Genomic DNA, 24693 nt, shown 5'->3' with positions numbered 1-24693 from the left:
TGGGAAATACAAAGTTTCAACAATTATTGTCCTCAGTTACCAAACACTTATTGAATGCTATTAAAAGAAAAGGTGATGCAACACAGTGGTAAACATGACCCTGTCCCAGCCTTTTTAGAAAATGTCACTGCTCTAATATTTCAAATGAATGATTATTTATTTATTATTTATTTCCGTTTGAACATTAAATATCTTGTTTTTAATGTATTCAATTAAATATAGGTTGAAATATTTTCAAATCACTGTATTCTGTTTTTATTTATGTATAACAGAATGTTCCAACTTAATCAGAATTGGGTTAGTAGTAAGTGAACATTGCAATGCAGTGTTTGGTTTTGTGTCTCTTCTGAGTGGGGGGGGGAGTGAAAAATGTTACTTGTTATTAATTATACTTAATATTAGGAACATTGACATTAAAAGTTTATCTTTTTTTTATATGTAATATTTAGAGGTCCATTATTTTTTTCAACACATATCCCTTTTCACAGATGGGGCAATTTTGCAAACAAACAATTGAACAAAATCTGTAGAACGCCCACACAAAAGCTTTTTCTGACTATCACACCAATGCATCCTAATTAAGGCACCATACGGTCGGTCGCGGATGCACGGCATCTCTTGGGGATTCTCACTAGAAGTAAATTTGGGTTCATCCATCCCCTTGGGTGAGCTTGGAAGACAGCCCAGTGAAGACAAACATTAGCAAGCACTTTCCCGTGCAAAACTGTTTCTGTTCTCTTCCCAAATGAAGTGAAAGAGTTTTGTATTTGCAAAGTTCATATCTGACAGGACGGGAATAACATGATAACCATCGTCCACGTGACTAACCAACTCACCAGTTCCCACCTCTTAGAGGCGCATACATGCATCTAACACAGATACAACAATAGGAATAGTATTTTCTATACATTTTAAATTTCTCTATATTGTGGATTTGCACCTATTATGGGTGGGTCTGGAATGTATCCTCACCCATAAATGGAGGTTCACTGCATAGCAGAATTTCGGTTCACTGTTCGAGAAAAGATCGATTGACGAGCAACTACTGTTTCAGTTCCAGAGCAGTCTTGGCATTCACACAGAATGCTGAGTTATGTCATCGCTCAGAGCCCAATGTTGTTGGCTGTATGCGTCACATGCTTTAAGTATCTTTGTTTTTAACTGAAACTGTTTGCCTTCAGTATGGCTTCAGAGAGAGTGAAACGTGATGGAAAAGCCTGATTGTATTACTAATGAAAAAAATACCAGATTAGACAACAAACAACAAAGAGGTAATAAAGGGTTCATTCATTTCAATATATCTTTTTTAAGTAAAAGTAAACACCTTGGTTCTATCGCTGAATCAGATTAATTCTATTTCCATTCATTTTAATGGTAAAAATTGCTTTGATTCACTAAGAGTGTTTTGGAACAAATTAAGTTTGCGAACTGAGGTTCTGCTGCTGATGCTGATAAGCGCAAAATGGGAGCCCCTGATAGTAATTGCTAATACGTCAAATCCTGGGGTTCTTCTGGGCGAACTAGGTATTTAGCTGAGATGTTAGACTGGTCATCTCCCAATCCAGCGTTTGCGGATTCAGTTCTCAGGATCCTGCGATGTTGTAATCCAAAATCTCCAGTATGCAACAGCAATCTGTTTTGTTGCTGCCATCAGCCTTGTGGTCAAATAAAATGTGTCAAACTGTGTCAATGGATTTATGCCGATATTGAATTGCATTATACAAATTTAAGTAGAAAAGTAAACACACGGAGGTCTTGAAACGTAACAGCACTGTTGCAAATGATTACATCAGGCGGAATCAATGAATGGTCTTAGCGCACTTATCTGGAGTCGGTGGTTTGAACTTAATTTTGAACTTCAAGGTCTTATTTTATTCACTCACACTGCTTTCTGACATCTTCCCGCATTTAATTGTAGTTATATAAATGTGTTCAGGGTCTAAAGTAATAACTGGTGTTCTGTGCAGTGCGCTGTCTTCATGACTTAAGTAGTTCAGCAAGGTTGCTTTCTATTCATTAGGATGCAAGTGTGAAAATGTGTGGCTTCAACTATTAAATTGCAAGTCTTCATTCATAACACAATTGAGTTAAAGTTATGAAGAAAATCCTTTTTCTCCTCCATTTTTGTTGCTTGTTAGCATAGTCGTTTTCCCACTCTCCCACTGACTGATCTACATCAAACTGGGACATCGGAATGAGGGGTGCAACTAACGAGTATTATATTCATCCGTGCATCCATCCATTATCTGAGCCGCTTATCCTCACAAGGGTCGTGGGAGTGCTGGAGGCAATCTGAGATGTCGTCGGGCAGGAGGTGGGGTACACCACATAAGATTCTTTCATTGTTGCATGTTTTGGGGATGTGGGAGGAAACCGGAGAAAACCCAAGCAGGTATGGGGAGAACATGCAAACGACACACAGGCAAGACTGGGATTTGAACCCCAGTGCACAGAACTGTGAGGCAGATGTGCTGCCCACCGTTCTGCCATGAGTATTTTAATAACTGTCTATCTGTCTGATTAATTTCTTTGATTAATCAATGAGTTGGGTAAAAAAAATATTCTTAGTAACTTATGTCCTTTCCTTTACTGGTTTAGTCTGTAATGTCAGACAATAGGCAAAAACTTTGGTAATTCTCATTTTGATTAAAAATAAAGTCTACTTTCGGGGATGACTACAGGAATATGAGAATATTTGCTGTTGTGAGACTGAAATTCTAAGGATTTGGACAAGTTGATGTTAACTCAGTGGTCCCTAACCCTCACTCCATGATCTTGTACTGGCCTGTGAGGCATTTTTTACCGGGCTGCATATAAAAGAATGACCAATTTATATAATTGATGTGCACGTGAATCATTTTATTGATGCATCACTAACTATAAATGACTCATTTAAACAACACACTGTATTTTGCAATCGGCAATTGAAGAATTCAAACGCAAAAGCAGGCATCTTACAAACCAGGTTAAAGTGAATAATTTTTATGAAGGTTCTTTGGGTCTTGTGGACTAGAAACCACAATCTCTTGAACGAACCCTTATCATGAATTTAAAGTAGTCCGTTATGGTCTTCGCAGCTCCCATCCTCAAGCTCCAGTCGAGCCACTGGGTTGCAACCAAGTTGTAGATTCTGAAGACGTTATTACCATACTTACGCCAATCTCACCTACTGACGAGTTTCATGACATGATCTGTCTTGGGTTGTTTCGGGTAATTTATCATATTTTAAGATTACTTTCATGGACAGTCAAATATTAGCAAGGGGACATGTTTGAGGATGTACGGGACGAGTGGGTGTTTGCTTTCAGTGAAGGTGATAGTGACTGATCCGAAGCGAAACCTTCATTTGCTTAGTTTTATGCAGTAGTTGTTTTTATAGGCCTTCTGCTAGTAATTACAGGTCTATTTTTGTCTAAATAGCACTTGACGGCTTTGGAGTCTGAACTTTTCAATTCTAAACTTTAAGAATTAAGAGAATTAATAAGTGACTATCTCACATCAGAAAATTGTTTTTGGTAAGTAGAGAAACATTGTGGGCACTCAGTGCTTAGTGCATCTGATGTATATTATAAGGAACTGAGCATTCTGTTTCATTATTCCAAGAAAATGTACAGTACTTTGCCAGAACATTGTGTTTTTGCTCAACACCTGATACTAAGGCAAATTGAGGCAAATGAAGAATTCTGCTCACCTTTTCTAATCCACACTGGAGTCACTTATTTCTGTAACTGCTCTTGTTTGCCCTTGACCAGCACTAGCAACTTTTTGAGGGATTCTCACTTGCGCCTTGTTAGCTTCCTATATCTTGCCCCTATAATAGGAGCCTTGGAGCTGCACGCTCCCTATTAACTCCCTTTGTGTGTTGCTTCGTGCCCTGGAGACTCAAACTGCTCTGCTGGCTTCATGCTTTGTGGAAAAACCAGTCAAGGTACACGATGTGAAAGAAAGAAGAGAAAAAACACGAATCACTGAATTGTTAGTTGTAGGCATGGGCAATGAATTTGATTACCTTTATCGTATATGGGGGGAATTAACAATCAGTATTTAGATTAGGTTTTTTTTTTTTTTTTTTTTTTCAAGATATTACTTATAATGGGCCTGAATGTTCAATACTTTCACTGCTACTCTCATACATAACTAAAAATGATAATGATTCCCTGAGGAGTTTTGGCAGTGTGGCTGGATCTTAACTTCTCATTACTGGTGTCATGTCGTTCTTCAGATCACAAACTAGTTCTCTGTAAGTTGCAGTCAAGTAAACTCTATTTTCCATTAAATATTTAAAAAAAGATGCTATTGATCATTGATCGATTAAACACAAATAGTCAAATTGTCTTGCATCAGACACACTGAAAGATAAACAATCCGACCTTGTGAAAGTGCATCCTAATGGTAATCTGTCTACATTTACAGACTAAAGTCTACGTTTCATGAAATTCTATTACCAAGTCTATTGTATTCATTTTGTACATTTATTCTTGGCTGCGAGGCACTAATGATGTAGTGCTACACTTGCCTGACTTTGGTGCAGAAGCGCGGGTTCAGTTGCTACTCAGTGACGGTGTCTATATTGGTAGTCTGTCTTTTGCCCGAAGCCAGCTCAGATAGGCTCCAGCACCCCGCAACCCTAACCAGGATCAGCAGCATTGAAAATGGATGGATTCTTGGCTGCACTGCTTCCAATAAGTGTATTTGGAAATCAGGTTTTTTTTTCAAATCCTCTTCAATTTTCAGCATTTCTCCTCGCTACACTGCTTCCAATATGTTTATATGGATATGAGATTTTGTGCCCAATCATATTTCAACCCCTATAGAGCTCGTGCACGTGACGTCACCATTTTCACGGCGCCACATTGCCGGTCAAAAACAGCCGCTCGACAGTGTGAGGGACATTGAATCGGAGCAGAATATACACTGTTGTTACAACAGACGAGATAGATATTCAAAGAGATCATTCTATGGAATACCAGCTGAAAAGATCAATGGATTTCGGCAATTAAACGTGATGGATAGTGCCCAACAAAATACACACGACTGTGTAGCGATCACTTCACTTCAGGTAGGAATTATTCTTCTCAATCTCAAATTCCCAAGAAGTACTGCATTTATAATGCTAAATTGGCTCATTTGAGAACAATACGCACATGAAGCATGTTGCGGAGCGGCCAACATCTCCCAGACGGAGTTTTTTTTTTTTTTAATATGCATTGTTCTCAAATGAGTCCAATGCGTATTTAAAAAAAGAAAATAAACCGTCGGTCACACAGAGATTTACGTAGGTTAACGTGTGGCCGCAACTTTGTGTACGGAGGAGTCTCTGTCTTATTTTTTTTTAACGCACTGCTCTCAAATGAGCCAACTAGGCATTATAGGTACTTCTTGGGAAACGCTACGAAGGACCCGACTTGCATTTATTTAAATATTGGTATTTGTATTGAATACTATCTGAAAAGATCAATGAATTTCGGCAAAGGTTAACGTGTAGCCAAACACACTTCTGCGCGCACGAGCCGTGTCCCCGTTGAGAACACATCCAGCAACGGAGTATTTATATACGTCCAGACTTTTCTACGCTTTCAAACTCTTCCGTGTAAAACTCAACGACTTACTCACCAGATACATGTGTAGATCGAGTTGTCCAAGACAAGCAGAAGCTGGTTAATAGACCAATTTGTTATTGGCGAAAACATCGACTTCGGTATTAAATATGGGTCCTTTAAGCCAAGTGTATCTCACTTTTCCACATACCTTTGTTTATTATCACCTTCGAAATGTTTAACGACATTGTGCTATAAGACGTATTTTCACGTATGAATGACGAATGCTTTGCTTGACTGACACTTCCGGCCAGTGACGTGATTTGATGACGTAGGTGCACGAGCTCTATATGTTGCCATGCCAATCAAATCTGCCCAGGCTGTTTGGATCCAGTAGTGCTGCCCTATGTAACAACAACTACTATATATTATCCAAGGGACTGTTTCTTTACCAAATCCTGTTGCTAATTCATCGTCACACGGCCGACGCATTATCCTCTAATTAGTTGGTCAGAGCAAAACTCGTTAAAGCCAGCTCTGACTGGAAAAACACATCTGAAGCACTCAGCATATGCGCGGAACTGTAATTGTCTTTAATAAACAATTTTTACTTGGTCATAAATTGGGAGCAAGCTAATGAAATGAGGCTTCAAGCTAAAGGAAGAAGCGTTCACTTCTGGGACGAGCAAAGGAAGTGTCCTGTTCCGTTGCTTCCATGGAGGCCAACATATGGAATGTGACTGCATAATTTATGGCAAAGCTTTGGGAGTGAAGGAAAGGAGGGTGCAATGAGAAGATACACTATTTATTTTTTTATTTGATTCCCGAATATACACTGCGACAAAGCAGTGAAGCAAATGCCGCATGTCTGGAAAATGTGCTTGGAGTTTGCAAACTTCTAGATGATTGTTCGCCTCCATGAGCCTCGAGTTGTCGAGGCCACCATTTCATAAACAATGGGAAAATACATGCAGCCTGTGAAAATTCTATCAAGGGTCGCAACAGCTTTCGGCAACCATCTGGACTTGCAATTTGGGGGCCAAGCAAATTTTATAAACCGGCTTGTCGACATGCATAATTACTCGAAATAATATTTTCGTTGAAAAGAAGGCATGATTGTGAATGAGCTCTAGCTGAGGCGCTGTGTAACTCCCTTACATCTGTTAGACTGATCATTCACCAGACTTGTTGGTCCAGTTTTGGCCACCAACCAATATCAGACCAATGATTAGATTCTGAGTCGTCTCACCGTTGCTAATGGTTACATGCCATCTCCTTTCAGTACTGCACTCTCCTCTGTGTGGATTGTTTGATCCAAATCACTGACTGGTGACGAATGGAGGCAATTAACAAACTACAAATACCTTACTGTAGTTAAATAGATTTTTCAGGTTTCTGTACTATTGTAATAATTTTTCTGACAACTTACAACTCTTTGTTTTCCTCCCTACCATATATTTGAAAACATAACTTTCTATTAAACTTCCTTTTACCAGTAGTTTATTTTGGATAACAAATCAGACGCCAACCGTGTACTGAAACAGACAATGTTCAACCTTATAGAAATTTAATTGCACAATATTGTATGTATAGTATGAGTAACCCAATTTAGGAATTTATCACAATCAGAGCCATTACCCAGCTAATTTCCACCTTCGACATGCAAGTAACAATTTCTGCACTAGCAGGACCGTTTCAATTAAATTGAAACAAAGAATATCGGGAAAATTCCCAATTTTGTCACTGATTAATGGCAATTCCATTCATTTACCGTGTTTTCCGGCCCTATAAGCCACAACTTTTTTCACACGACTACAACCCTCCAGTTTATGCGGTGATGCAGCTAATTTGTGCATTTTTTTCTAACGGCCACAAGGGGGCCCTCGAGTGGAAAAGTTAAGAGTGAGACCGTTGGAATATAGGTGCTGAGGAAGTGACTTTTACCAGTCCGGTCCTGTTAGCGCTGCGCTAGCATGTTACTGCCGTGTCTCAGCGATTTTTACCGCTATGTTTTTTTTAAACTGGCCCTATTAGTGCGGCGCTAGCATTAGCGTGGCGGCGCTAGCGTTAAACTCTCTCTGTACCCTCTTTCTTTCTAAATATCTCATGTTTTAATGTGGGATTCAATGTGGGCACTTGCGGCTTTTACACAGCTGCGGTGTATGTATGTACCAAATGGTATTTCCTTCACATATGTACTAGGTGAGGCTTATAACAAGGTGCGCTCTGTAGGCAGGGAATTAAATGTGAATGTTATAGTGGCTGCGACAGGTCACAATTCCAAATGCGGCAAAAAGAAAATGCAAAAGGCACGACACAACATTAACCCACTACGAAAATGTAAACGCCGCACCACAACTCATTAAAAGTACAACACAGCGACATTAAGGTTCAATGGAAGTGAATATCGGAACTCCCTACGACTGTATATTTCATCCAGGTTACTGGAGACTCAATGCAGACGGACCAAGTGACTAAGTTTGGAGGTTGCACAAGTTTTCATAAATAAAGTTGGAATAATGATGATTTATGACAATACAAAAGTGCTTACTTTAATAGCTGCAATAATTTCTTACTTCACCAACTTTGTTCATTAACATTTGCGCTACTTTCCACCCCAGTTACTTATTTTCTCCCTCAACTTTAATAATTCAAGTCATTACATGGATAGATTTTGTTTAAGGTTTGATAGTTTTCATTCGCGGTTGTTGATATTGGTAGAGTGTGTTTTGTAGTTCCAATTCCAACATTTATTCTTCTTTAATCTACATGATTATACTTATTTTATGACGTTTCTTCAAAACAGCATTAGTAGCCTCTTATTCATGCCGCTCTTGTCTCCCCTACCTTCTGTGACGATGCACATGCGCAGTAGTGGCTACTTCAAAAGCTGTTAGCAAAGGAACCAAAGGTTTGAATATCTCTCCCCAAAATACTAAAGAGGGATGTGATACAAAACCTGACGAACAGAATTTTCCATTCTTGTCAGCACAGGACTGATACACAAGCATCTCAAAAGCAAGCACATTGTAACTGGTTTAATTACTGCTGAAAAAGGGACTATCATTTTGGTTACCCATTTGGCTAGTTAGCTGCTAATGTTATCCATTACTAAAGCCACTTTTTTAAAGCTTTAAACATTAACATTAGCCTATAGCTAATGAAAACGATTTCATGAGCATTTTTTTTTCATTGAACATAGAAGTACAAACAATCCAATTCACTTCTAACAAATATAAATATAATAAAATAAAATAAATAAGGGAATTAATATAATTTAAATTAAAAACTATAAGGAGAATAATTCTTGTTGTTCAGGTTCAATTCGTTCTGAATCCATATCAATAATTTCTGATTATTAATTAATTTAAGAGACTTTAAATAGTCATTGACTTCAATTAAGAATCATATGAATACTGGAGTCTATTTTAGAATTTCTTTTTAATTTTTCATCTTTTGACTCATAAAATGTAATAATAATGTACTTTCCAACTGTAATTTTCATTTCATTTCATTTTATAGAAAATGTGTTTTTCAATTTCTTTCCAGAATGTAACACTAAAAGGACACAAGCATTAAAGGCTAATTAGTAAATGTATTAAAAGCCAAAGTATCATGTTAATTTTAATTGGATATCATATATATACATCATAAAACCTGTCATGGATGCTTGTAGAAGCTGCAAAGTTTATGAAAAGTTAAATGTACAGTGCTACTAATCTAAATGTCTTAATTTTAACAACTTCAAGCTGGAAGCTAAACATGGTTATCCAAATAAGCATAAGTAGAATAAGATGCAATTTATGTATTAAAAATGTTGACCAAGAAACCAGTAGCCATAGTGGCTGATGAGCAAAAAAGAAATGAAGACTGGAAGAGTCATTTCTTGTAGAATTTTATATGCTTATATCCACAGAAAGTGTCACAATGTCTTTCCTTTTTGAAAAGAAAACTTGATGACGGCAAATTTTAGACAGCCACCTGAAAGTGACCCATAATTTGCTGCCCTCCATCTAGCCAGTCATCATTTCTGCCATGCCTGCTGCATCTTGTTTCATCCTAGAAAATGTGGCCGAATGAAACGTAATGGATGTTGAGCACCTAGAAACTCCGGCTTGTTCGTAGTCTTCTTGCCAGGTTATTTTGAGGTCGAGAAAATACGGCATCCCGTGTGATCCAAATGCGTCTGAAGTCTCATTGAGCGAGACGGCCGGCTTCATAATTTTTGCTCTTGTCATTTTTGCATGGTACAATCAGTTTGTGACGGAGAATAATAATAACGGAGAATAGTTTTTGCTCCGAAGATGGATTTTTCTCTGGGAGGTCCCATGAGACAGACTTGTCTCCCCTGCCACACAACGCATCATTTTGTCACATGCACACACACAGACAGATCTAATTTCCTGATCTAATGTTCTGTACCTGTTATTACCTTTCAAAGCTGAGTTACACTTTACTTTCTTTGACACGTTCATCTCGCATGACGCCCGTCTCCTGTGCTGAAAAATCGTCTTTGCCATGTACAAAACGGCATAGATGGTTGAACAGCTTTGTGTAATAAGAAAGCTTGCTCGGCACTTATATCGATAAGTAAATTACCAGCCTTAAGAGTCTCACTCCCAACCCGATAGGTTTCCGGCAGATTACTGAAGCATAGTCTGAATTTCTGACTATCAACTCTGAGACATAGTGCAGTAGTAGAGATGATATTTAAAAAAAAATCAAAATAATAAAACTCTTTCAAATAGGTCAGTGGAGAGTCCTATCATCCGCAGCACCATCTGTCTCTGTAATGACTACCTGACTGCTGTATGTGACGCTTGGCCAGCGAGGCTTGTGCAAACATCTTCCCATTAGGTCTTTACATTTCTTTACATGTATGACACATGCTCAGACCTGTCTTTTTTTTTTTTTTTATTGTAATGAATATTTCCCATCCTGCACCTTCATCAAACACTACTCTGAATGTAGGGCTTAATATTTAAGATTGTTGGCCATGATTTAGGTTCAGATCCTATTATTAGAACAAACTGACTGTTAACAAACCTCAGACAACAAACTCATTTTCTAGGATAATCTTGTAAAGCAATAAAATCTGGCATTCGTCATCCTTGGTCGGGAAAAGACAAAAACAGACCGATTATCTTTATATGCTGACTTTCAACCAGATTAAAACATATGGAGCTTTTCTAATGCACAGTACGGATGTACAATGTCTGGAGAATAAAGTAGAAGCGCATATGCAGAAGGAACCAGGGGTTTAGTATCATGCTTGTGAACACTTTGACTTTTCAGGGATCGAACCCACAAACTTTGGGTTGACAGATGTCCTCTGTACCGCCGAGCCTGACCAGACTTTGAATGCCAAAGTGTAGGACTTGCACTTTGATTCTAGACTTGCCTATCTCAAAACTCTTTTCAAGATTTAAGGGTAAAGAGACTTACTCTTGACATGGTGGTCCCATCTCTCCCGTTACGTTGTAATTTTGACATATACAATATATTCTTCAATTACTGAATGGTGGAGAAAGTGTACACTCCTGAGAAATGATCTTCGAGGTCCTGTATTTTTTCTGCGCCGTTAAGAGTAAAGTGGTTTGCTGTTTCATTGGACAGCACCGTCAGGGTTTTTTTTTTTTTTTTTAGAGTCTAAGCTGCAGTAAAGGGGGAGCCCTGACAATATATTACTTAGGACAAGACAGAAACAGACTGGGCTGGGCAGAACTGATCTCACAGAAAAGAACAACAGTATCTACCAAGCAGTCACATTTCTCTAGAGGAGGTCTAGACACTTTCAGTACAGCAAGTTTGGTTGAAAGTATGAACTGCAAAACAACAATTCAGGAACAGCTGCAAGGGAGGAATTGTTCAGGAATAAGTTGACATAAGTTTGACTGATTATTTCCATTTGCTTTATTTTGTATAGCGCTGCAGCTATCAAAAAATGCCTTGAAGTGAGTATTTTATAGATTATTCCATTGATTGATCTGATTGAAAATAATTTAGTATTCTTTAACAAAAAAGAACTATATATGATACACCTGAGGTGCAGTTTACCTACTACGAGTCACTATCGTTACGTTCTGCACTGTAGTATCTGTGGCTTTGAATGTGTGTGGCATTGAATGGTGGTGCCTAGCCTGGCGAGTGATGTGTGTGTCAACAAATAAGATTGTAGTTGGCTCTTGTTAGCTCAGGTTAGCCATTGAGCATGTTTAGTGCATGGGTGTCTGCTTTGGCTTTGGTTAGCATGTCTTTCTTTTTGTTATTGTTTGTTCCATAAAGCAATTGAAAGAACACTAACGGCTGCGTCCAAACTTGATTAGTTTCCGTTTGCAATAAATTCTAACAATGGTAGACTATATGATTATCCCTCACCTTATCACATTTCATTATACGCCGTCTCACTAGATTGAATTTTTTTTTTTTTTACTGTATATATTTAATATGATATCGCATTGTTTTCACTACATGCCCAGATTTTTCATTTAGCAATAAGCGCGAGCCAGGAGAAAAGGGTGCATAAGAGGACAGAATGTCCAAAGTTTGGGATCATTTTACACTTAAAAAAAAAAGAAAAAGTACAGTGTGTCCACTCCAATTGACCCCTCCGTACAGTGCACTTAACCACGCCTCCTGAAGTGACGTCACGCCACGTGCGCTGACGTAAGACAAACAATTAGTAAAAATAGCAAATACAATACAATACACTGTTAATTGAGACAGACGCCATGCTTCTGATTTCATTCAAATCAACGATATATTATACATTCTAAATACAATACATTCTGAACTGAGAGAGATGCCATGCTTCTGATTTCATTCAATCATTCACACGTAGCAATGTTATGCTAGCAAAGAACATCTCATTCATTTATACGAGACGTGTATTAAAAATCAAATATAGGGCATATCTTCGTGCAAACACAGTCTGGTTAAGCTTCGGCCGCAAGCCGGCAACAAAGCGACACGTTTGTGCAGTCGGATCATCACTAAATATCTCTCAACAAAGAATAAGTGTGTCAATCGTTCACACATAGCAATGTTAGAACTTCGAATTTATTTATACGAGTATTGAAAATCAAATATAAGGCATACCTTGGTGCAAACATATGTGTTCCGGTTGATATTAGATGGATTTAGTTGATGATGCGGTCTTCCACAAAGTTTGATCCATCGAAGGCATTTTTCGTACTGGGTTTTCGGTTTTGGAAAGGGTACGAATCGAACTCCACCAAGTAGCCTTTCAGGATACCTGTCGTCACTATTACAAAGTCCGTGACTACACCTCTTAACCATATTTTTTGTTAAATAACCCAAATACGCGATAAAACGCTAACAAAACCTATACTGGACCATGCAATGTTGTCTGAGAAAATGGCGGGAGCAAAAAGGGGCGTGGTTTATGCAGATCTCTGGCCTCTGATTGGTCAGTGACGCGGATTGCGCAATATCCACAGAAGGGTCAATTTGAAACAGGCTTGGTAGAACAAACTGTAATACCTCCATAGTTGGTCTTAGGTAGACACAGTCGCTAGTCTAATTTCAATCATCCAGCACACATCCATCCATTCATTTTCCGAGTCGCTTATCCTCACAAGGCTCGCGGGAGTGCTGGAGACTATCCCATCTGTCATCGGCCAGGAGGCAAGGTACAGCCTGAACTGGTTGCTAGCCAATCATTGAGACAGACAACACTCACACTCACAATCACGGCTACGTGCAATTTACAGTCACCAATGAATGCATGTTTTGGGGATGTGGGAGGAAACCGGAGTTTCGGAGAAAACCCACGCAGGCACGGGGAGAACAAGCAAACTCCACACAGGCGGGGCCGGGATTTGAACCCCAGTCCTCAGAACTGTGAGGCCAACGCTTTAACCAAGTTGGTCCACTGTTTCTCCCAATTTTATTGAAAATAACTAACATAAAAAGCAAATGCAAATGCAAAATCATAATTGACGGTAAGACCCACTGAACAAGAAGACGAGCTAAGAGTTAGCCTCTGACACTGTGCTGCCAACCTAAGCTTCAAACATCCAACTCTACACTCTTATTTACTGACTCAAACGTCACTCCACAGATCAGGCACTGCATTCTAGAGACACACACATTGCAAACCACAGATACCAGAGTAAAACGTGAGGATGGTGCCCCAAAGTGGATAAAAACAAAATACACTCTCATAATAATAATAATAATACCTGCATCTCATCCATATGCTTATTTTGTATGAACAAAGCTTTAAGATATATCCAATTTATTGGATCAGTTTGGTTGCACCTACACAGATTTGATCTCAAATGTGGGAGTACTGTTAAATTAGCTAACGTATGATATGTTACCTCAGGTTGGCATGCTCTTGTGTAACAAGTTCTGTTTTGCAAATGCAATGTGTCCGTCTACTTTTTGGTGTCTTTTTTTAGTGTGAAATGTTTGAAAATTTGGAATTTCCCTCTGGCTCATCACTATCACACCAACTTATTTTTTTACACGGAGTCGTGTATACGTTGGTTGTTTCCCCAATCCAAACAAATTGGAGGTCAAAGCAGACTATTCGACCTTTAAGTCACTGTAGATTTGGAGATTTACAAATTCTATAATGTTTCAGAACTCAGTGTGCAATACGTTACCAACACCAGCTTTATGATTTACTTTTATGTTCGTGATAGCAACTAATGTATTATCAATGAACATAAAACGTTGATGTATGCAACAGGTAACAACAATACACTCTGTGATTTATGGTAACAGTACCTGAAGTTATTAGTGCAATCAGGGTAATAGCATTGAAATGTTTTTCTCCAGGTCATTTCTGCAGCTTTGTGTGAACTGCTAAATTGAATGTGGCAATGTATTAGGCGAGAGATGTTGTTATTGGAAAAACACTTTGGAGGGCTGTCTACTGATGGCCTTGCAGCCATGAATCAAAACATTTTTGTTGTGTGTGGAGGGGAGTATAATCAGCCTTTTTAGAAAGCAGTCCACCAAAGCATTTGGGCCAGAGGCTCTGAGAAAGGAATGTCACGTTTTGATGAATGTTTGTCTTTATTCCCCTCACCCTATACAACTAAACTCTTGCAATGTCATAAAACTTGATAGATTGCCTCTCTTTTGGCGCTATCGGATAATTATTCTGCTCATTCAATGCTCTTTTGTGTTTTTCATTAAGTGTATACTATGCCCCGAAAGTCCAGGGGGGCTATAGACTACATTCATCCGCCCCACATGGCATTGACTGCAGACTTTATGACTGACTGAATTTGACATCCAATATTGCGGCTGATTGGAATAATAGCTCAGCACAGACCGAGGACGCTGCCTTAAGGCTCGGATGCATGCCACAGTAATATATAGCCTTAATACCTGCGACGCATGCTGAAACATTCAACACCCCTTAAAGCCCAAGCGACTTACCTATAAACATTCTAAAATGGATATTGTAATGAAAAATACATATAACATTATTCACTTCAATGTCTATACGAAAAAAAAAATATGAGCGGAAAGCGTGTCATCCATGCGCAACGTTGCGGAAGTCTCACTCGACATCCAAGTGGTAGCCATATTGCCTGCAATGTCATCAGCAGACGTCACACTGTGACATTCTCCATTGAAAACACGTAGTGGCACCTGCTATGGGAGAGGAACAACAGAGATTTACAGGGTTTTTTTTTAAACGCCCTTTCTGACACGGAAGCTCTTTTCGAAGAAGAGAACATCTCTCAGTCGAGTAAAGTGACCAGGGCAATATTACCCTATCGTTTCGAGCCGGATCACTTCTAACTAACAACACACTTCCCGACACCCCTTGCAGCTGGTCGCTTGCTGAAAGTAGGATTATGTCCCGCCCCCCAACTATTATTTTTTTTTTAGTAGCTCTATACACACCTACCTGTCATTTGGAACCCACGAAGCTCTCATCCTTTGCAATCCATTTTTCACGATGAACTGGGCCTTTTGGAAAACTATGAAGAGCGAATCTATCCTCCCGAGTGTTCGAGTAATATCCAGCAATACAACGAGCCGGCATTTTGGCTAACACGTAGGAACAAAGAGCTACCTTCCGCAGGTAAAACTGGTATAAACACAAGAACCTGCCTGAGTGGGCATCTCCTAGTAACGTCACTTCCTGCTTCTTCTCCAAAACAAAATCCCTCGAGAGGATTTTCATGGCGCGAGTTACAAAAAGCCATATATGTCAAAATCAGGTTGTGTGGTGAAAAAACGGATGGGTCCATTTAGACTGCCTTTTTTTTTTTTAATAAAAACGTACTAAAAATCATGCGTTTGGTGTCTGTGGACCTTTAAACTACTAATAATCAGGTGGGGGGGGGGGGACCAAAACATCTGCTGTTGTGCTGAAAAAAAGAGCTTAGCCAATATACTATAAATTGCCTTTGGTGTCCTCATCAAAATCACTGCCATCACGAAAATGTAGCAGCATAGGTCTTTTTAGGCTAAACACTTGCACACATGCCCCTGCAATGATATCTTAAAATGTGTTCCATTTTTTTTCCCCATAGAATGGATGTATATGCACCATCACCTCTCAGGATCATTCCAGATATGTTGTCAGAAACATTTGGATCTCAGCCAAAGCAAGCACACACCACCAGAAAAAAATCTGAACAATGCTAAGACTGTATTTTCCACACATTTTTATTATATATTTTTTTCTTTGAATCATTTTGAGTGATAATATACTAACAGCTTTTTAAAAAAAAATAATTTTAGCATTGGTTTATTCTCTATGATCTTTCAGCACTAAATTGCTAAATATACAATAATGTAGTGGAAGTTTTATTGAGAGAATGACACATTACAAGAAATATGAGGTTGCATGGTCGATTAGTAGTTCTTACCTTCTGCTTATCCCCACTAGGGTGTGCAATAGGCCTTTGTAGCAGGCGAGAGGCGGGGTACATCCTCAACTGGTTGTCAGCCAATCGCAGGGCACACAAAAAAACAACCATTCGCACTCACATTCAAACCTACGGGCTTTCCGCTTTCCTACATGAAAATATCTTTTTTTCCTCATTTGCCAACAATTCCAACCAAAACTGAGGTTGAATTGTCCCACGCTGGGAGCGTTCAGCTTTAGAGGTTCCACTGTACTGTACACGAACTCAATGAATACTTGCAGCGCGACATCTGCGGATTCACCAATGCAGATTTTTATTATTATTACTGTGATATATTAGACTCTCTGTGGTGTTTTGATGTTTCAAAAGTATTTATTGTCAAAATGTCTGTTTTGTCATACTAGAGCGGCTCCAACCCCTGGAGACAAAATTCCTTGTGTGTTTTTGACATACTTGGCAAATCAAGGGGATTCTGATTCTAGGGAGAAAACCTATATGAATAGTTGTGCAGACTTTTTATATACACTGTAATATAAATACATCCCTGTTCACATTTACTGTACATACAGTATCTCATTTATAGTTCTTTATTTTCCCCACTTAAACAGATTTGTCAGATTTTGTGAAAGTCGTGTGCAGATGTTTGTCTCCCAATCCTAATTTTTTAAATTCACAAGTTTGTGTCTCTATATGTGTGTGTGTGTGTGGACTAATAAGAACCCCCAAATACGCTTTGAAAAAGTTGTTTAGAAAATCCACTGAAGTTTATGTTTTACTTTCTGGCGCCCAAAAGCAGCAGCCACATAAATATTGGCTCCGTTCTGTCTCATAAATTATTACACTCCAGTGTGGAAAGTAAGATATCAACATGAAATGCAAAGCTGCTCACTTCCAGATGCCACCCCCCACCATCCCTTTTGCGTATTTGAGCCTGTGCGGATGCGCAATACACACCTTCTTGGTGTCGGTTTAGCGTAATCCCTCCCTTTCGTGTTCATCTTCTAACCTCACAGTAACCACGTCCCTGCTCGGTCTTTACGCTCTGCCTGACTTCTGGTACTGGTAAAAGCATGTGCCTGCACGTATACTTGATCAACATTATGAATCATGGCTTCGTTAGGTAAATCCTAAACAAGAGTTATTATTTTAAGAGGGACAGATAAGGTTTAGCTGATAGGAATGCGCTTAATGTTTGCCACCGAGAAGGACAACATTACTAAGAGCATGTCAGACTAATTTTCTGCGAAAGAGCACATACATTGAACTAGAACTCCAATCACGTGTGTAAAGTGAGAGTCATTTGAGTTGTGTTACATGAAATTCAAATCATGTCATCACTTTGTATCCATCAATGCAGAGCTATTTTTTTCTGGACTGTATTATTTGAATTATGGATATTCATCTGTGCCTGATCCACCGCTCATAAATTACAAATGACTTCCAGTTTTGGAGTGGAAGAAAAGCAGACATGACGTGCCGAATTTCTTTCAACTCACAAACTTTTCATACACCGAGATGGAATGTCGGTGCACATGTTGTAAAATGTCACACACATTGAACACTGTAAGTGTTGTAAAACAAGACCAATTCGCCGATTGAGTCTACTGTTAATGGTTCCTGAATGCTGACTAACACAAAAGGCTTCCCATTTGATACATTCTGAGAGTTTTCTTAATGTTATTAATAATAATGATATTCATCTAGAGTGAGAGGGAAGATTTTGTGAACCCTTTGGAATTTCTTACATTTCTGCATAAATTGCTCATAAAATTAAAAATCTGTTGCAGTTCAGCAAGATTCCAGGGATTCCACAGCATCTCAATTGGGCTGAGGTCAGGACTTTGACGAGGCCACTCCAGAACACAGAATTTCTTTTAATGAAACTATTCTGTTGTTTGTTTTTGTGTTTTGGATCATCATCCCGCTGCAACACCCGTCCTCTTTTGAGTTTTAACTGTTGGACTGAATCCACAAGTTCTTCTGCCAACTATCACGCTAAACATGTTGATAAACTCATTTTGCCATTGATGGTAGCCAGCTGTCCAGGCCCTGAGCACAAACTGCCCCCACGCCATGATAGTCTGCCCACCTTGCTTCACAGTTGGGATAAGATTTTGATGTACTGTACCATTTTCCCACCACACATGGGGTTGTGTATTCCTCCCCAACAATTCAACTTTGGTTTCATGTGTAGACATATTATGCCAGTAGTGCTGTGGAACATTTTAGTGATCATTTTGGGGGCTTCCTCCTTGGTGCTCTCCCATGAACCCCTTTTGTTTAAGGACCTATCAAAGAGGCAAAAAACTATCTTGGAAATTTCACACACCACAAGGAAGAGTGACACTCCGTAGTCAAATACTCATTGAATCACGTGCCGCTGTGGTTATAGTAAATAAACAGTTAAGTTCCCTGGGTTTGTGATGTGTGCAACAGGCCACACATAACTCAGAGGCGAGGTTCTGATATATTAAACGGCCCTGCCTTCGTCAAACGAGATGTAAGCTCATGGGCTAGCAAACGTAATAAACAGTTAATTTCCCTTCAGTGTCTCTGTTGTGTGGATCTACTATAAGCGTGCTGAATAGAACAACACCGAGTACTAGTACTTTTGACATCTCCGGTTATGACTTTGCGACAATCGAAAAAATGTTTGTCCCATGGTGACAACAGTTGAGAACAACTGCCAATGGGTTCTTTTTTTTCCCTTTTACCTCAATGAGCAATATGCGATGTGTCCTTGTGGTCATCTTTATAGGACGGCTACTCCTTGGAAGAGAAGAAAGTGTTTATAAAGAAAAAAGAAAAAAGTAACCTCTAACCTTTGCTAGCTTTATACAAGTAATGAACAAAAAATTCGTAATTGTATCACTAATATGAAGTTTGGTCACTATTTCTACATGTATGATGAATATTAAGTACATAAGATCACATATAAATGGTAGTTTTTTTCTTCTTCTTTCTCTTTCAGGTATAAATGGGAAGGCTGCAGATGAATTGGACATCCATGAAATTTCCAGCTGCTTTGCTTTGGAATGCAAACAGCATCACGCCTTTGTAAAGTAATCCATTACTGACAATTAATGTCAGACTGCACACCTGAGCAGCTCAATGCTGCTTCCCGGGTGAAATACTGTACACGGACAGATGGCCTTATAAAATCCAGCTCACCACAATACACTTAAATGCAGCATAATGCCTTCAAAAGTGTCCTGTCTATACCTCCTGACAGTAGTGTGCTGGGCAAGCGCTTTGTGGTACTTGAGCTTATCGCGGCCGACATCCACTTATGTCGGCCATATGTCTCTGCCTATACACAAGACTGTGAAACCTGCCAAAAACACGACATTTACTAACATCCGAACACGGCCACTTAATGAACACACCTACGAGTTTATCATCAACGAGCCCAAGAAGTGCGAAGACAGCTCTCCCTTCCTGGTCATCCTAATCAGCACCACGCACAAGGAGTTCGATGCCCGCCAGGCCATCCGCGAGACCTGGGGCGACGAGAGCACCTTCAGCGACCTCCGCATCCTCACCATCTTCCTCCTGGGCAGGAACACAGATGCTGTCCTCAACCAGATGGTGGAGCAGGAGAGTCAGATCTTCCACGACATCGTAGTGGAGGACTTCATCGACTCCTACCACAACCTCACCCTCAAGACTATGATGGGAATGCGCTGGGTAGCGACCTTCTGCCCCAAAGCGCAGTACGTCATGAAAACCGACAGTGATGTCTTTGTCAACATGGACAATCTGCTTTACAAGCTCCTCAAACCCACCACCAAGCCAAGAAAGAGATACTTCACTGGCTATGTGATCCACGGGGGTCCAATAAGGGACATGCGCAGTAAGTGGTACATGTCCAGAGACTTGTATCCCGATAGCAAATACCCACCGTTTTGCTCGGGCACCGGCTACGTGTTCTCATCCGATGTCGCCGAGCTCATCTTCAAGACTTCGCTGCACACCAGACTGTTGCACCTGGAGGACGTGTATGTGGGTTTGTGCTTGCGTAAGCTGGGTATACACCCTTATCAAAACACTGGCTTTAATCACTGGAAGATGGCCTACAGCCTGTGCAGATACAGGCGGGTCATCACTGTCCACCAGATCTCCCCTGAGGAAATGCATCGTGTTTGGAATGACATGTCCAGCAAGAAGCACCTGAGATGTTGATGGGGAATGTCCATCCACATGCTTGTTTGCCTTTTGCTCCTTTTTGAACCTCATCTGTCACAGACTGATGGATGGAATGACAAAAAACAAAAAAACACTGAAGGCTACTGTAATCAGATGAATTATGTTGAACATCCATCCGCGTGTTTAGCCACTAGGGATGGACATTTGACTTTATTTCCTCAAGACTATGGGGGGAAATGAATTACTGTACAATGTTTCCCCGCTATGCGTGGGGAACTTCCAAGTAATTAACATCCTCCTAAAACAATTTATAATTCCGGTCAAAGATGAGGACAAAGCTCTACAGGTACACAGAACTCCTCAACTCACTTCAACATAGTTCCTTGGCGCCGAGACGCCACCAATGTGAAGTCAGAATATATGAATCATGAATAAACGAGGGAACACTGTAACCAATTAATTCCTCTAAAATCCAAATAAATATTGGATTCATCAATCATGCCTATTCTTAATAGCCACTTTGCACCAATAGGCACAATTTGGTTTATCGTGGTTCAGATTGGGAAACCCTGCAGTGTGCCCTTTCCTTTTTGAATAGCTAGCCGATATGTTTTGGAGATGTCGTAATGCAGTTTTGCATGGACAAAAACAACATTTCAGATATCCGTAACGACATTCTTCCTATCCACAATTGTCATTTCACCTAGGACAAATGACATAACTTTTCCTTTTGTTATAAGAAACTGCAGCTATTTAGCCAGTTGTCCATTCCGGCTGTTGAGACTCAAAAGGGGATTCTGAGGTGGGAGTATCGGCGAGTCGGTCTATCGTCTTTAACGTAAGAAGCAGAAAGTACACTGAGGCTCGATACGCGTGGCAAATCAGTACCCAATTCAGATTTCCATGTACATTTCCAGTGACACATAGCCGATAAAACTGTTTCGACTACTGAACCGCAGACGTCAAGCTTGCATTGGCGGGGTTTATTTGATCTTTGTGTGTACGTTACACTCGTATTGGAAAATATCTGATATGCATCTCGTTTTTTCCTCATTTTGACGAGGCTTGACTCAGATCAGATAAATTGTCTCACTTGAACTGTGCCATGTAAATGCTAGGCGTCAATCGAGCCATTCATAAACCGTTAATTCATAAACTTATACATGTCGGTTTAAAGACATCAGACCTTTTCACCAAAACGCTGCTTCTGTTTTCGTGTGGCTACCAAATCAATGGCAGAATCTGTATGCCAAATACATTTTTGAAACAGAACTATGAGACCACCCTCTGGGTTGACTTCCAAGTGTAAATCATTTGGGATAACAAGTCCACCACAATGATCACGCGCAGTTGCATTCGGTTCTGCCATCATTAGATGACAACAAAGTGGATTTCGAGGAATCTAACCCTCTGTGTCTCTCCCTTTGATGTGGCTCAGCAATGGAGGATTTTGGACGAGCATGTTGGCAAAGTTACCATGACCATTCAAAATTGATCTAAGTACAAATTGCCAACTTTTTCAGTCGAGAATAGCTCCACAGCTATCTCGTTAGGTCATTGAATGATGTCAGACCGCAGAACAGCATGGTAATTACCATTTTAGCAATCAAAACACTTGGCTCAGTGTCCCTGGGATGAGATTACAAAACAAATAGTAAATAAATCACACACACAAAAAAGTCAGATTTCACAAGTCACATGTATTGGAAAGTATTGCTGAGTACAAGTCCATAATTGCAAGATGGGCATGTGACAATCTAAATCAGCAACTGAATGTGCCCCCCAAAAAATCAAAGATGTTTAATTAGCCTTTAAAAGTTAAGGATGAATATGCAATCTATTTATACATTACTAATAATTGTTGATAGATATAAATGTGAAAGGTTATTTTCTATCAGTGGTTCCAAAACTTTTTGGGGAGCACCCCCTTTTGGAGATTACATTATTTTCACCCCCCTGCCCCTCCAGCATAGTTTTTTGATTAATATACATAGCTTACGTTTAAATCAAAACTTTTTTTTCCTGCTAAAATTGAAAATTTAATCTTGAATTCCTAGTCATTTCAGTTCCTGGTGTTGGCCTGTGTAGTCCCCTTTCCCCCTCATCATAATGCCGAATCCCCCAAGGGGGCATGGCCCCCAGTTTGAAAACCAGTGTTATGTGATGACCCTGCAATTGGCTGCCATCCAGTATTATTACTTACACGGTTGAGAATGTTTAAAAAAAAAAAAAAGTTTTATCATGATGACTTCTTCTATTATTTCTCATGACAAATAGTAATTCTAAATTATAGATTCAGAAAGAAGACTGTGTTCAACCAGTGTACCTGCGCAGCAGCATGCTCTCAAATTTCATTGAAATACTTCACATATGGGCAGCACGGTGAATCAGCTGGTAAAGCTTTGGCCTCACAGTTCTGAGGTCCCGGGTTCAATCCCGGACCCGCCTGTGTGGGATTTGCATGTTCTACTCGTGCCTGCGTGGGTTTTCTCCGGGCATTCCGGTTTGCTCCCACATCCCAAAAACATGCAACATTAATTGGAGACTCTAAATTGCCCCTAGGTGTGATTGTGTGTGCGAGTGTTCTGTCTCCATGTGTCCTGCGATTGGCTGGCAACCAGTTGACGGTGTACCCTGCCTCCTGCCTGTTGACAGCTGGGATAGGCTCCAGCACTCCCAAGATCCTTGTGAGGATAAGTTGCAAACAAAATGGATGGATACTTCACATTTGCCTTTACCTGTCACACCAATTCTCCATTTTGAGTGCAGTTTTCCATCAGTAGTAGGACATTAGGGGAACTTTTTTTGCAAACAGCTACTTTGTAACAAAGGTCACGGATGATACATATTTCCAACTGCGCCCGGTCAGGACGGACTGAAATAACTATTTAGAGTGTCCACTTTCGACGTCCACATCCAGTATGTAATTTCCGCACGGTGATGCTGTTTCAGGTAGCCGCCAACGTTGGCTCCCACCCCCAGACTGACACCCATCTGCCCCTGCTTCAGTGTCCTTGAGTGAGACACTGAAGCTCAACTGTCGCTGAGTCGGCGCTTTGAGCTTTCTGGGGCGGAAAACCCTGCAGTGCTCGGAATGATTAAAGTGTCACATTGAGTTGGTCAGTCTTGAACATTAACCAGTTTAAAATGATCATTTACAAATCAATATGGAAGACATTCACTTATGGCAAAAGCAGACTTTCCTCCAGATCCGGATCTTAATTGCTCCTTTCACTAAATTGTCCAACTTTTAAACAATTTTGGAGTGAACTAAAACAGAAATGGTGAGACAGGCCCTCACTTAAAATTCTGACAGACTCCACCATCTTGGAGAACGTCTTCCCAGAAGAGTGGAAGCTGTTTTCGCTGCAAGGCAGAGAGTGGCAGGACCAATCCATATTTTATTCCATTTTTACTTGCTGTAGGTGTAAGGGCCAGGTTTCCCAATATTTTTTTATCCATATGGTGTTGACCTCATTCAATCAATATCCAGGTCACGTCTCTACTTCCATGGCTCCGGTAGACCAAAATTAAGTCCATCTATATAAATGGTCCCCCCAAAAAAGTGCAAGCATACAGTAATTCAATGTTTTCCAAATAACAGTATGGACTATCATCAAATCACATTCGTGATTTTACAGTGTTCCTTAGTTTATGACGTTGTCAGGGTTGTGATTATATCATCATTACGCAATCTCACCTTAATATTAAAATGTGTATTTTAGTCTCCAAATGCCCTTCTCATTGTTCTGTGCCTCAATAAAGCAGCTGCTCTTGCTCTTGTTCGTTTTATGGCGGCAAATCGATTTGTGCAACAGTTGCTGAGACGTTAAGAGGATATTGCAAATATAATGTACGGCATATCTGTTGTTGATTGCAGAAACTTTTGACATCTTTCGTGTGTCTCTATGCCATTCAAGGTCAAATGTTCAAGTCAAGCTCATGTGATATCTCCCACAGTGTTGTGATATATTTAAATTCTTTTTTTATATTAAAAAATACTTGAATAAAGATATATCACTACTTTTTACTTAGTGCCCGTTTCTTGTCCCCTCACTTTGCCTTTTGGACAACTTACCAAATTTATCAAACATGCCTTTATGAAGATGACAATTCTCAATGGTGATTGACACAATCAGTAGGAT

The 24693-nt window shown here is 39.8% G+C and overlaps 1 protein-coding gene across 3 annotated transcripts in view; it reads left to right on the top strand.

The window, feature by feature from the left end:
- The window catches only part of b3galt1b (UDP-Gal:betaGlcNAc beta 1,3-galactosyltransferase, polypeptide 1b), a 47071-nt gene extending 22529 nt beyond the window's left edge, over window positions 1-24542 (top strand). For 2 of the 3 annotated variants that reach the window (XM_061842400.1, XM_061842401.1), the window contains exon 2: window positions 19374-24542. In XM_061842400.1, the coding sequence (XP_061698384.1) occupies window positions 19598-20584 (987 nt within the window). In that variant the 5' untranslated portion in view covers window positions 19374-19597 and the 3' untranslated portion in view covers window positions 20585-24542. Of the gene's footprint in view, window positions 1-18189; window positions 18464-19373 lie in introns of those variants that run through there. The other variant, XR_009798222.1, reaches the window with a different exon arrangement.
- Window positions 24543-24693: the final 151 nt, after the last annotated feature.

This window comes from Syngnathoides biaculeatus, chromosome 14 (genome assembly GCF_019802595.1).
Source record: "Syngnathoides biaculeatus isolate LvHL_M chromosome 14, ASM1980259v1, whole genome shotgun sequence".
NCBI classification, from domain to species: domain Eukaryota; kingdom Metazoa; phylum Chordata; class Actinopteri; order Syngnathiformes; family Syngnathidae; genus Syngnathoides; species Syngnathoides biaculeatus.
The sequence above is the reverse complement of the archived record's forward strand: the minus strand, read 5'-3'. Positions and strand labels throughout refer to the sequence as shown.